Source organism: Mobula birostris, chromosome 10 (assembly GCF_030028105.1).
Source record: "Mobula birostris isolate sMobBir1 chromosome 10, sMobBir1.hap1, whole genome shotgun sequence".
NCBI lineage: Eukaryota > Metazoa > Chordata > Chondrichthyes > Myliobatiformes > Myliobatidae > Mobula > Mobula birostris.
The window spans coordinates 38,798,882-38,813,584 of record NC_092379.1 but is presented as its reverse complement, the minus strand read 5'-3'; the positions used below and the strand labels follow the sequence as shown (position 1 = coordinate 38,813,584).

Here is a 14,703-nt window from a genome sequence, read left to right as displayed (position 1 = left end):
CATTGTACTGGATGACTGGAAAGTTGCAAATGTCACTCTGCTATTTAAGAAGGGTCGGAGCAGCAGAAAGGAAGCTACAGACCTGCTAGCCTGACATCAGTGGTTCGGAAATTGTTGGAATCGATTGTTAAGGATGAAATTACGGAGCACCTGGAGGCACATGAGAAGATAGGCCAGAGCCAGCATGGCTTCCTGAAAGGAAAATCCTGCCTGACAAATCTACTGCAAATTTTTGAGGAGATTGCAAGCATGGTAGACAAAGGAGATGCAGTAGACTTGGTGTATTTGGATTTTCAAAAGGCCTTTAACAAAGTGCCCACGAGTGGCTGCTCAGCAAAATAAGCACCCATGGAATTACAGGGACGTTACTAGCATGGGTGGAGCATTGGCTGAACGGCATAAAACAGAGTGGGAATAAAGGGATCTTATTCTGGCTTCCGCTGACCAGTGGAGTTCCACGGGTCGGTGTTGGGACTGCTGCTTTTTACAATGTACGTCAATAATTTGGACTATGGGATTAATGGATTTGTGGTTAATTTTGCCGATGATACCAAGATAGGTGAAGGAAATAGAGAGCCTGCAGAGAGACTTGGATAGTTCAGGGGAATGGGCAAAGAAGTGGCAAGTGAAATACAATGTTGGAAAGTGTATGGCCATGCACTTGGGTGGAAGAAATAAACAGGCAGACTATTATTTAGATGGGGAGATAATTCAAAATGCAGAGATGCAAAGGGACTTGGGGGTCCTTGTGCAGGATAGCCTAAAGGTTAACCTCCAGGTTGAGTTGGTGGTGAACGCGATGAATGCAATGTTGGTATTCATTTCTGGAGGTATAGAATGAAAGAGCAGGGATGTCATGTTGGGGCTCTATAAGGCATTCGTGTGACCACACTTGGAGTATTGTGTGCAGCTTTGGGCTCATTATTTTCGAAAGAATATACTGACATTGGAGAGGGTTCAGCGAAGAGTCACAAGAATGAGTCCAGGAATGAAAGGGTTACCGTATGAGGAACGTCTGGCAGCTCTTGGGCTGTATTCCCTGCAGTTCAGGAGAATGAGGGGAGGGGGATCTCATAGAAACATTCCAAATGTTAAAAGGCCTGAACAGATTAGATATGATAAAGTTATTTCCCATGGTCAGTGAGTCTAGGACAAGAGGGCACGACTTCAAGATTGAAGGACATCCATTTAGAAGAGAGATGCGGAGAAATTTCTTTAGTCAGATGGTGGTAAATTTGTGGAATTTGTTGCCACAAGTGGCTGTGGAGGCCAAATCATTGGGTGTATTTAAGGCAGAGATAGATAGGTTCTTGATTAGCCAGGGCATCTTGAGGAGGCAAGGGGAATGGGGATGACTGGAAGAATTGGATGGCGGAGCAGACTCGATGGGCTGATGGGCCTACTTCTGCTCCTCCATCTTATGGTCTTATGATTAAGGGGAGGTTTCTTTGGTGAGGGACACTAAGGTTGGGCTTGGGGCTTTTGTTAGGAAGAGATGAAGAGAGAAGACGCCAGAGAGAAGAGGTGAAGGGCCCGTTCCCCTGCTGTACTTGTCTCTCCACATTGACTAAATCTTCAGTGACTAACTCTGATTTGTGTGCAAGACCTTGGTCTAAAACCCAGTGAACAGCACAGAAAGCTACCTCAAAAAGAAATGTAACAGAAGGAAAAAATTAAAAGGAAACGAAACACATGACATGCTTTTTACGAGTTTCTGCTCCGCAAAAGTCGCAAGGCGGTAAATCCTGCACCTCTCTGGTGTGCAACACGAAGCAGCGTTTACCTTAATCCACTTTATTAATTAAAGCAGTCAAAAGAATGATGTAATATACAAATTAGGAGAAAGACGTCCACTGGTAACAGGTTAAACGTGCCTAACACAATCTCTAAAATCATTCAAAAAGCTAACAGAGATTAAATTACGTGATTTGCAATATTGAAATGGCATCCCAAATGTGACTAGACCATTGGAATGATACAATATTGTGTAATTCTGGTCGGGAAGAGAAGCTTAGCTATTGAAAAATCTACTTTAACTAATATGTACAGAAGCAATGGCTGCCGAACCAAACCATCAGGTAATCACAGCATCCACTGGCACTGCTGTTCAAGTCACTGGAATAATGAGGTCGGCATTGAAAGTCATTTCAATAACTGTCTAACGGGCACTCTTTCTTTTAATGTTAAAAACGATTAAAAGGGAAATTAAGGTAGGTCAAAACTTATAGCACATCATTCAGCAACGTGGGGACAATGAGTGCAGACACATGAGGCCCCATTAAATGTGGGCCCCACCTTAGGAACCATCAATGTGGAACCCACCCCTTCACCAGGCCCCATCAAATGCGAAACCCTCTCCTACATCAGGGTCAGGACCCATTAATGTGGACCACTTCCCCAAGCCAAGGCCCATCCAATGTGGGCCCCTCCTCTGCCACCCCATCCGAGAACAGTTTCAGATTGGACAACATCTTCAGTTTTAATTCGAGCATTTGCCACAGGATGCTGGGAATACAAGCGAAGGTGTTTTGGGAAAGGAGGAGGAGGCATACTGGATACAAGTGACTGTCGACAGAGCAGCAAAGCTAATAACCTCACATCCTTGTTAACAGTTAAACCCATCGGATACACAATGCCACTGGGTACACTACAGTCAATGAAAATAAATAGGGGAAGTAGACAGCTTGATATCTCAAGCTAAATTGAGACAGCAGAAAGACTGCAGACTAGAATCTGCAAGGCAGCTAAAATCCAGTGACACTACGTACGAGACATTTACATTTCCAGGGGTAATTCTTTAAAGAGTGTTGTGTATGTGGCCTGGCTACACAACAATGCTATTAATAAAAATGCTGGAGACAGGAGCGAAGTTTCATGGTTGTTTACTAGTAGAAAATGATGCAGAACACACACATTTGTATCAATGTGCACCTAATAGCGCATGCAACGATGTGTTACTACAACATAAAGTAGTCCCCATATTATACAGTAGGCTGACCCGGCTGATGCTGTAGTGGGGTCACCCCGAGTTTGAATCCAGCCGGCTCCCCTGCACGCTTTCCATCCATGCTGGGTTACGAGCTGGTGATCTCTTTGGAAACTCACCCGGCAGAAGGCAATGGCAAACCACTGCTGTCACTTGCCTCGTACGCGGTTCCCCACTATGTCAGAGAGGCGTGGAGGGAAATCGTCCGGCAACTGGAGAAACTCCGGATGTGACGTAACTTTCCTTTTTCCTGTACGGTACAAAGAGAGAGTGAAGAAGGTTTTCAAAGATGTCAGCGGCAGATCTCGTTGCAAGTCTGGACAGCCGTTTCTTCACTCCTTTCTATGATAAGGCAAGCACTAGATAAGAAGGAAAACATGCAGATTAGATATTAAAAGGAGACAAAATGGGAACGTTTCTGAAGATAATCAGAACACGCATCTATCTGTAAGCTATGACGACAACTTGTGGGAATTCTAGCGATGGAGTATGTCATTTCTAAAATATTGCAAGTGAATTCATACATTGCCAACTCTTAATTCCTGTTGCTTCAAGACCTATTCGGACAGATGGGACTCGTCAGCTCATCTAGGAGAAGGAAAATTCTGATCTCAAACCTCTGCTGCCTTGCGGCTGTACCCACTCACAGGGAAGGCTTCGGGAGTAAACCCGGAGCTGGAGTCCCTAAGGCAGTCCTACGCTGAATGACAACTCCTGTGGTGCTCCTGGTACCAAACTCAATCTGCCGTTCCTTTGGGTGCATGCAGACGGGGAGCTTGCTACATGGGGCAACAGCTTGCTCTCCATATCGTACTGCTACCTCCCTGAAATGAGTTTTTGCAGGGTGGGATGTCTGGCACTAGATTTTAACACCCGTTCCTAAACCCTAAAAATCACCTAATATAAACACAGAACTCTTTACTGAGGATTGTACTCAAAACTCTGGATTGGTTCTTAAAATATTCAGCTTCCAGAAACAGGGAGGCAAGTAAGAGACAGAACTGAGAACTTCATGCTTGGCTCTATAACAAGGTTTATAATTCTGAACAATTAGTAAATCCCTTTAACTGGAAACAGTTCCAAATATCACAGCATTGTTCCAGCAGCTCGAATAACCCTCTTGCTGGTTCAGAGTTTTGAATCCATAATTTGTGTTTTATCCCCTTTAATGAACGTGCTGAGGACTGCATGTTTTTCCCCGACCCTCACTCGTTACACGTGCAGATTACAAAACACACATCTTTAGCTTAAAGAGCCTTTTCTACCATCAGTGCCCCCACAGCAGGAACCCAGCAGACACCCATCTTGTCTTGTGCTCATCTTCAGAGACCCAGTGACAGACTCTGGGACAATGCAGGCCACAACTGCTCGAAGGGAGAATGCTTATGCTCGTACCGAGCTGGGTCCAAAGCCACAACTTACCAGTCATGGCTTCCTGCGCAAAGTACTTTACGTCCATATCTTGGTCCTGACCCAATTTCTCCAATATTGGTTTGAACTCGTTCTGTAAAGTGCTGTGATTTAAAAGCAAGTTTTAGTACCTGTGACCTTCAAAACAAGATAGCAGCACATTCACTTAAATCTAAAGCGATACTGGATATTACCCAGATTAAAATCTCCTCTTTCTGCCTCTCACGCAGGCTCCCACTACCACAACTGATCGTTTACTGGCCAGATACGGGTTAGAGCTCAACTAGAAGAGTACGGTCACAAACTGCAGCTGAGCTCATTTGGGTTAGTGGATGCAAAAGGAGAATAATTCGGATGCCGCATTTTTATGCCGTTGAAGAGAGGGGGCACTGAATGCATAAACTTCCTTTTAATGCAATCCGTCTGTTATTGCTTTCCACACAAATTCCAATCAAATCACAAACGCACAATTTCACAAAAATCGTTCACCGGACGGGTTGGCGGGGTGGAGATACGTTGCTACCAAAGGAGGTGCAGGGTGCTCCTTCCCTCCGCAGACCTGCAGGTCACCCTTGGGCAAGGTGCAACACCTGCTTAAGCCCCCCCACCTGATCAGGGTCACGCGATGCCGTGGGAGCAGATGGTGGACAGTGATGTGTGCAGCCGGTGCAGATCACAAGTCCTGGTTGTGCGACCACTGATGCCGGGCAGACAATCTCTGAAGAGCACTGATAATGGCTGGGGGGTGGGGGGTGGGGTCACCTCGTCTTGTAAAAACACACACGGCCCAGAAGGCGTCAATGGCACAAACCAGTTCTGCAGGATAATTTGCCAAGAACAACCGTGGCCATGGAGAGACCACGATCGCCCACGTCACATGCTGATGAAGATGGTGGTGGCGTTAACTGAAATCTCACTGTGCGGTTTTCACTTCTAACCAGGATTTATCCATCAGTGGTTGAAGGAGAGAGGGAAAATGTATTAAAGAAGATTGGAGGAGCAAACTTTTCATGCAGGAGTTGGTAGCTGAGCTGCCAAAGGAGGTGGTGGTGGTGCAGGCCGGAACAAAAACCTGGACAGTCACTTGATAAACCTCTGGTTAGGTCACATTTGGAGTACTGAATTCAGCTCTGGTCTCCCCTCTAAAGGGCGTGGAAACTTTGAAGAAGGTACAGAAGATGTTTACAGGACGTTGCCCGTGATAAACCGCTGGTTAGGTCACATTTGGAGTACTGAATTCAGCTCTGGTCTCCCCTTTAAAGGGTGTGGAGACTTTGAAGAAGGTACAGAAGATGTTTACAGGACGTTGCCAGTGATAAACCTCTGGTTAGGTCACATTTGGAGTACTGAATTCAGCTCTGGCCAGCTCTTTAAAGGGTGTGGAGACTTTGGAGAAGGTACAGAAGATGTTTACAGGACGTTGCCTGTGATAAATCTCTGCTTACGTCACATTTGGAGTACTGAATTCAGCTCTGGCCTCCCCTTTAAAGGATCTGAAAAAGGTATAGAAGACATGCTGGCTGGTACTGCAGATGTTACCGGAGAGGTTGCTTTCTCCAGGGTGATGGAGTCTGAGGGAGGGACGAGTTGACAGAAGTTTACAAAATTCTGAGGCAAAGGCAGACGGCTCACAGTTGAGATGTAAAAGCCAGAAGAGAACAGCTCAAAGATGTGCTGAGGATTTGAGTACCTGGAACACACCGACGGGTCTGGTGGAAGTGGATGCAGGTATGAAACAAGAACAAGTGTTTACGATCCAATGAAGGGTCACGGTCTGAAACAGCGACTGGTTATTCATTTCCATGGACGCTGCCTGATCTGCTGAGTTCCTCCAGCGTTTTGTGTGAGCATTGAAGTATTTAAGACACTGTTAGACAGGCAAATGAACGTGCGGAGAATGGAGGATATCGGCCACGTGCGGGCAAAAGGACACGGTTCAATTAGGCGCTGCTTTATTTATAAAGTCTGCAGGTGTTGGAAACCCAGAGCAACACACACAAAATGCTGGAGGACCTCAGCAGGTCAGGTAGCACCTATGGAAATGAATAAACAGGTGACGTTTCGGGCCCAGACCCTTCGTCCGGACTGAAAAGGAAGAATTAGTTTGGTACAACATTGTGGGCCAACGGGCCTGTTCTACAGGTTCAGTGAGCAAGACAGAGGGATGTGGAGTTAGTGTGGCTGAGTGGGTTTACAATAGCAAGGAGTGATTGTCAGTATAGATGCAATGGACAAGAGGTCATGCTTCTATACAGTACAACTGACTGTATCCAGAACCCAAAGGAATATTGCGCATTGCTTGGGAAAGCTGTAGTAAAATGAGGCCCTTGGAATACAAAGGCAGTGGAGAGACCTTAAACAGGTAATTTGGAGGGTAGAAACGGGCTACTAAATGTTCTTGGTGAGGATGTCCTTTCTTTAAAAAAAAGGGGAGAAGGCAGGCGAGTGGGGTTGAGGGGAATAATAAATCAGCCATGATAGAATGGCCGTGCAGTATCGATGGGCCGAACGGCCTTATGGCCTTAACCTCTGGATAGAGAAGAAGATCGTTTAAGGGTACCAAAGGATCAAGGTCAAGCAGGAAAGTGAGGCAAACACCACAGGGGAGGGGGAGGCCCGAGGGTTAAGTTTATGCCCCTCCCCATGCAGTACATGGAATGAGCTGCCAGAGGAACTGGTTGAGGCAGGCACATTAACAACTTCAATAAGGACAGGTACGCGGGCAGGAAAGGTTTAGAGCAAGGGTGCACAACTATTTTGGTGCCATGGATCATTACGCTAGGGGTCCATGAACCCCAGGTTGAGAACCTGGGACGATGGGACCGGCGGAGACGGTGGTCTTGGCCGGATTGGACCTGTGGGTACAAAAGACGGTGCGACTCCATCACTAAATGCCACCACAGTGGCGTCTCAATTTCCATTCCAAACTGGAGGTGAAACATTCTCCACAGGCCGGGTTATAAGCCCCAACTCAAATACTTACCTGGCATCTAAAACCGGTCCTATTTTCTGCAATGATTTAGCCACGTTGAAGCGAATGTTTGCCACCTGATCGCCTGCCATCTGGAGAACCGTCGGCAGCATGTGCTTTGCTGTGATTTCTTGGCCACAGGCTTCAGACAACACCTAAAAAAAAACAGCAGAAAATGCAAACGTTCATTCACAGCCCCGAACTTCACGAAGCAAGACTGAAGAAAAGATCATCGATCTGATTTGTGCGACGCTCAGAATGTATTTTGCCCCATGATAAAAAGGCATAGTCCACACTGGCACCAATGATCACCCGCAAGGAGAGAGATGAGGTCCTGCAACGGAGATTTACAGATCAATAGACAAGTTGTAAAGAAGAAGTGCTGGTGTATTGTAATCGCTGGACTACCCCTTCTGCCATGTACGAGCGAGTTTAGAAACAGGAAGGCAGGACGGCTGAAATGTACAAAGTGTGGGTGCAGAGCAGACAGCATCACTGGGATCTCTTCCATGACAAGGTGACCCGAGCCAAGAGGGAACCAGGATTATAAGACGCAAGAGCGGAATTCGGCTATCGAGTCATATATGATGGCAGAATATAGCATTAGTGGTCAGACTCCTGGCACTGTGGAGGATCAGAGGAATCTTGTGGTCAGAGTCCATAGGACACTCAAAGCTGCTATGCGGTTGACCCTGCGGTTAAGGAGGCATACGGTGCATTGGCCTTCATCAATCGTGGGATTGAGTTTAAGAGCCGAGAGGTAATGTTACAGCTATATAGGACCCTGGTCAGACCCCACCTGGAGTACTGTGCTCAGTTCTGGTCGCCTCACTACAGGAATGACTTGGAAGCCGTAGAAAGGGTGCAGAGGAGATTTACAAGGATGTTGCCTGGATTGTGGAGCATGCTTTATGAGAATAGGTTGAGTGAACTCGGCCTTTTCTCTTTGCAGCGAACGAGGATGAGAGGTGACCTGATAGAGGTGAACAAGATAATGAGAGGCATTGATTGTGTGGATAGTCAGAGGCTTTTTCCCAGGGCTGAAATGGCTAGAACGAGAGGGCATAGTTTTAAGGTGCTTGGGAGTGGGTACAGAGGAGATGTCAGTGGTTAATGAGGTGGAGGATAAATGCGTGGCTGAGGGATTGGAGCAGGGGGCAGGGATTCAGATTTCTACATCATTGGGACCTCTCTTGGGGCAGTTGTGCCCTGTACAAAAAGGACGGGTTGCACTTCAATCTGAGGGGGACCAATATCCTGGTAGGGAGGTTTGCTAAGGCTGCTGGGGAGAGTTTAAACTAGAATGGTTGGGGGCTGGGAACCGAACTGAAGAGACTAGGGAAGAGGGGGTTGGCTCACAAACAGAGAAAGCTTGTAGACAGTGCGAGAGGGAGGATAGGCAGGTGATAGAGAAAGGATGCTCTCAGACCGAATGTTTGAGATACGTCTATTTTAACGCAAGGAGTGTTGTGAACAAAGCGGATGAGCTTAGAGCGTGGATCAGTACTTGGAGATATGATGTGGTGGCCATTAGAGACTAGGATGGCTCAGGGACAGGAATGGTTACTTCAACTGCTGGGTTTTAGATGTTTCAACAAGGACAGGGAGGGAGGCAAAAGAGGTGGGGGCGTGGCACTGTTGATCAGAGATAGTGTCACAGCTGCAGGAAAGGTGGACGCCATGGAGGGATTGTCTACGGAGTCTCTGTGGGTGGAGGTTAGGAACAGAAAGGGGTCAATAACTTTACTGGGTGTTTTTCATAGGCCGCCCAATAGTAACAGGGATATCGAGGAGCAGATAGGGAAACAGATCCTGGAAAGGTGTAATAATAACAGAGTTGTCATGATGGGAGGCTTTAATTTCCCAAATATCGATTGGTGGATCCCAAGAGCAAGGAGTTTAAGATGGGGTGGAATTTGTTAGGTGTGTTCAGGAAGGTTTCTTGACACAATATGTAGATAAGCCTATAAGAGAAGACGCTGTACTTGATCTGGTATTCGGAAATGAACCTGGTCAGGTGTCAGGTCTCTCAGTGGGAGAGCATTTTGGAGATAGTGATCATAATTCTATCTCCTTTACCACAGCACAAGGCTAATAGGAAGGAGCTTAAGAAGGAAATTAGGAGAGCCAGAAGAGGCCATGAGAAGGCCTTGGCAGGCAGGGTTAAGGAAAATCCCAAGGCATTCTACAAGTATGTGAAGAGCAAGAGGATAAGACGTGAAAGAATAGGACCTATCAAGTGTGACAGTGGGAAAGTATGTATGAAACCAGAGGAAATAGCAGAGGTACTTAATGAATACTTCCATATTCACTATAGAAAAGGATCTTAGTGATTGTTGTGATGACTTGCAGCAGATTGAAAAGCTTGAGCATGTAGATATTAAGAAAGAGGATGTGCTGGAGCTTTTGGAAAGCATCAAGTTGGATAAATCGCTAGGACTGGATGAGATGTACCCCAGGCTACCGTGGGAGGCGAGGGAGGAGATTGTTGAGCCTCTGGTGATGATCTTTGAATCATCAATGGGGATGGGAGAGGTTCTAGAGGATTGGAGGGTTGCCGATATTGTTCCTTTATTCAAGAAAGGGAGTAGAGATAGCCCTGGAAGTTATAGACCAAAGAGTCCTACCTCAGTAAGTTGATGGAGAAGATCCTGAGAGGCAGGATTTATGAACATTTGGAGAGGTATAACATGATTAGGAATAGTCAGTATGGCTTTGTCAAGGGCAGGTCGTGCTTTACAAGCCTGATTTAATTTTTTGAGGATGTGACTAAACACAATGATGAAGGAAGAGCAGTAGACGTAGTGTATATGGATTTCAGCAAGGCATTTAATAAGGTACCCCATGCAAGGCTTATTCAGAAAGTAAGGAGGCATGGAATCCAAGGGGACATTGTTTTGTGGATCAGAACTGGCTTGCCACAGAAGGCAAAGAGTGGTTGTAGGCAGGTCATATTCTGCATGGAGGTCGGCCTCAGTTATCTGTTCTGGGACCCTTACTCTTCGTGATTTTTATAAATGACCTGGATGAGGAAGTGGAAGTGGAGGGATGGCTTAGTAAGTTTGCTGAGACACAAAGGTTGGAGGTGTTGTGGGTAGTGTAGAGGGCTGTCAGAGGTTAGAGCGGGACATTGATAGAATGCAAAACTGGACTGAGAAGTGGCAGACGGAATTCAACCCAGATAAGTGTGAAGTGGTTCATTTTGGTAGGTCAAATATGATGGCAGAATATAGTATTAATGGTAAAACTCTTGGCAGTGTGGAGGATTAGAGGGATCTTGGGGTCCGAGTCCATAGGACGCTCAAAGCTGCTGCGCAGGTTGACTCTGTGGTTAAGAAGGCATACAGTGTATTGGCCTTCATCAATCATGGAACTGAATTTAGAAGCCGAGAGGTAATGTTGCAGCTATATAGGACCCTGGTCAGACCCCACTTATAGTACTGTGGTCGCCTCACTACAAGAAGAATGTGGAAGCCACAGACAGGGTGCAGAGGAGATTTACAAGGATGTTGCCTGGATTGGGGAGCATGACTTATGAGAATGGGTTGACTGAACTCGGCCTTTTCTCCTTGGAACGATGGAGGATGAGAGGTTACCTGATACAGGTGTGTAAGATAATGAGAGGCATTGATCATGTGGATAGTCAGAGCCTTTTTCCCAGGTCTGAAATGGTTGCCACAAGAGGACACAGGTTTAAGGTGCTGGGGAGTAGGTACAGAGGAAATGTCAGGGGTAAGTTTTTTACTCAGAGAGTGGTGAGTGTGTGGAATGGGCTACCGGCATCGGTGGTGGAGCCAGATATAATAGAGTCTTTTAAGAGACTTTTGGATAGGTACATGGAGCTTAGCAAAATAGGTGGCTACAGGTAAGCCGAGTAATTTCTAAGGTAGGGACATGTTCGGCACAACCTTGCGGGCTGAAGGACCTGTATTGTGCTGTGGTTTTCTATGTTTCAATGCAAGTTTTTTTTATGCAGAGAGTGGTGAGTGTGTGGGATGGGCTGCCAGAGGCGGCGGTGGAGGCGGAAACGATCGGGTCTTTGAAGAGACACCTGAATGGATACATGGAGCTTAGAAAAATAGAGGGCTATAGGTAAGCGGAGTAATTTCTAAGGTAAGGACATGTTCGGCACAGCTTTGTGGGCCGAAGGGCCTGTATTGTGCTGTAGATTTTCTTTGTTTCTATGAGTCTCCTCTGCCATTCCATCATGGCTGATTTATTTTTCCTCCCAACCCCATTCTTCTGCCTCCTCCCTTATCTTTTCACGCCCTTAACAAATCAAGAATCTATCAACCTCCACTTTAGATATACTCAATGACTTGGCCTCCAAAGCCCTCTGTGACAATGAATTCCACCGATTCAGTACCCTCTGGCTAAAGAAATTCCTCCTCACTTCTGCTGTAAAGGGACGTCCTTCTATTCTGAGGCTGTGCCCTCTGGCCCCAGACTCTTGCGCTATTGGAAACCGCCTCTGTGTGTCCCTTTTATCCATACCTTTGCTCGAGCACTTTGGGAGGGTTTAAGCTGGTGAGGCAGCAGGGCTGGGACACAGGATACTAGTGTAGCAGGTGTTAACTCAGAATTCTATGTCAAACTCACTGAACAGGCACGTCCGGTAAGCAGAGAAGGCAGAAATAAGTGGGAAAGCACGAGAGGGCTGGGAGGTTTAACCACATGTTTCTGAACATAGAAATTCACAGCACATTACAAGCCCTTCGGCCCACAATGTTGTGCCGACCAGGTAACCTACTCTAGAAACTGCTTAGAATTTCCCTAGCGCAGCAGTCCCCAACCACCGTGCTGCGGACCAGTACCAAGCCACAAAGCATGTGCTACCGGGCCGCGAGGAAACGACATGATTTGGCGATAGGAGTCGCTGCACCTTTCCTCATTCCCTCTCACCCACTGTTCAGCTTGAACACACGCGAGGTCATTACTCGCACATCATCCATGTCAGCATGGGAATAAGATCAGCTCCTCGAGCTTGCAAATGACGGCGGGCTGAAAAGTATGTTTGACATAACATCTCTGGCGACATTCTGGATCAAAGTCAAGGCTAAATATCCTGAGATAGCCATGAAAGCACTGAAAACGGTGCTTCCATTTCCAACATATCTCTGCAATGAATGCAACGAAAACTAAATTGCGGAAAAGACTGGACATAAGGAACCCCGTTCGAGTATCGCTGACTCCCATCAGCCCGTGATAGGACCGTCTTGTTGCAGGGAAACAAGCCCAGGGCTCCCACTGAATCAGCGATATTGGTGTGTTGCAATGATTTTATATGCTCATGCGGGGAAAATACGTGCTGTGTGTTTAATATCCAAATGTTACTTAAAATGTTATGATGCTATTGATTTATAAGTGACTTGTAGAACCATACAACAATTACAGCACGGAAACAGGCCATCTCGGCCCTTCTAGTCCGTGCCAAACTCCACTCTCACCTAGTCCCACCGACCTGCACTCAGCCCATAACCCTCCATTCCTTTCCTGTCCATATACCTATCCAGTTTTACTTTAAATATTTTCTTTTTCTTCCTTCTTGTCATAGGAAGCATGGAGAAGATCTAGAGGGGACACAGGGGAGACTTGCCAGGAGGCTGCCTGCATTAGAGAGCGTGTCTTATGAGGAAAGGTTGAGTGAGTTGGGGCTTTTTCTCTTTGGAGTGAAGGAGGATGAGAGGTGTGGATAGAGTGGACAGCCAGAGACTTTTCCCCAAGGCAGAAATGGCCAATACCAGAGGCATAATTTTGAGATGATTGGAGGAAGGTACACAGGTAAGATTTTTGTTTCACACACACAGAGTGGGTGGGTGTGTGGAATGCCCCGCCAGGCGTGATGGTAGAGGCAGATGCATTAGGGGCATTTAACAAACTCTTAGATAGGCACACAGATGATAGAAAAATGGAGGGCTATGTAGGAGGGAACGGTTAGATTGATCTCAGAGTAGGTTTAAAGATCAGCACAGCACTTTAACACAGTGCTTTAACGTTCTATGTTCGAGGTACAATTGCTCTGCCTAGTTTGCCAACTAACCAATGCACCATCATTAGCACTAACACCGCAAGACAAAGCTCACATTTTTATGTCATCTGCTAAACTTCTAGCCACATCCAAATCATTTACAGGAGAGTTCCAGCACAGATTCCTGTGGTATGCCACGGGGTAATCACAAAAGCCGATCAGCAAATCCACTTTGAACCCAATTTGTGAAGTTACTTCGGATCCCTCGGTCTCTTGCTCGTTTGGGGACCTTGTCAAAAGATTTTCCGAAGTCCCTGTAGACAACACCAGCTGCATGAGTACACCCGTAACTCCAAGAAACTCAGATTGGCCGACAGAATCACCCCTTCGGCAGGAGTGGAGAAAAAAGATGAGTAGATTTAAAAGTTGGGGGGGGGTGGGGAAGGTGAGTGGAGAAAGAAATACAAGGTGCTGGGTGAAACCAGGAGGGGGGAGGGATGAAGTAAAGAGCTGAGCAGATATCACAGAGTGAGAGAAGGTTTCACTGACTCCCATCGAAAGGAAGCAGCGATCACGGAGGGGGAGCAGTGAGAGAGGGGTTCACTGAACTCTCGAAGAGACTTTGGGAGCTCAGCCCTTCCTTCCCATAACAGCCAAGGATACATTTCATCAGGCCTTGGAAACATATCCGTCTCCAACCCCACTAAAGACTCCTAATACATCGGCTTCTTGCCCTGTTTGAGTTTTCCAGCCATGTCCTTCTCTCAAACAACAGGAATTCTGCAAATACTGGAAATTCAAGCAACACACATAGAAGTTGCTGGTGAACGCAGCAGGCCAGTCGACGTTTCAGGCCGAGACCCTTCATCCTTCTCTCACTCTGTTTCTCACAAAGTTTTCCTGGATCCCCCCTGCTTTGGGCCATTCCCTTTGAAATCGTTCCTGCTGATATCAGAGAGGTTGAGGTTCTGTACTACTATAACCTGATAACTCGTACAACTGTGTTTTGCCTTTCTCCTTCGTATCCAGGACGTCTTTGAGGAGCGATGCCTCAAAAAGGTGGCATCCATGGTGAAGGACCCCCGCCACCCAGGACATGCCCTCTTCTCATTGCTACCCTCAGGAAGGAGGCACAGAAGCCTGAAAGCACACACTCAGCGATTCCAGAACAGTCTCTTCCCCTCTGCCATTTCTGAATGGACACTGAACCCATGCTCTACTTCACTACTTTTTATTTCTGTTTCCACACTATTATTTTATATATTTACTGTAATTCACAGTTTTCTCTGTTATTGTGCGTTGCACTGTGCTGCTGCCACAAAGACAGCAAATTTCACGACATTATGCCGGTGACGTTAAACCTGATTC

The 14,703-nt window shown here is 46.6% G+C and overlaps 1 protein-coding gene across 1 annotated transcript in view; it reads right to left on the bottom strand.

Moving 5' to 3' along the window:
• LOC140203603 (serine/threonine-protein phosphatase 2A 65 kDa regulatory subunit A beta isoform-like) overlaps nucleotides 1–14,703 on the bottom strand; it is an 83,511-nt gene that overhangs the window by 27,939 nt on the left and 40,869 nt on the right. Inside the window, exons 12-15 of the mRNA XM_072269651.1 lie at nucleotides 13,591–13,649; nucleotides 7,380–7,522; nucleotides 7,174–7,251; nucleotides 4,409–4,500 (exon numbers count right to left, since the gene is read on the bottom strand). Coding sequence (XP_072125752.1) covers nucleotides 4,409–4,500; nucleotides 7,174–7,251; nucleotides 7,380–7,522; nucleotides 13,591–13,649 — 372 coding nt within the window. The remainder of the gene's footprint in view (nucleotides 1–4,408; nucleotides 4,501–7,173; nucleotides 7,252–7,379; nucleotides 7,523–13,590; nucleotides 13,650–14,703) is intronic.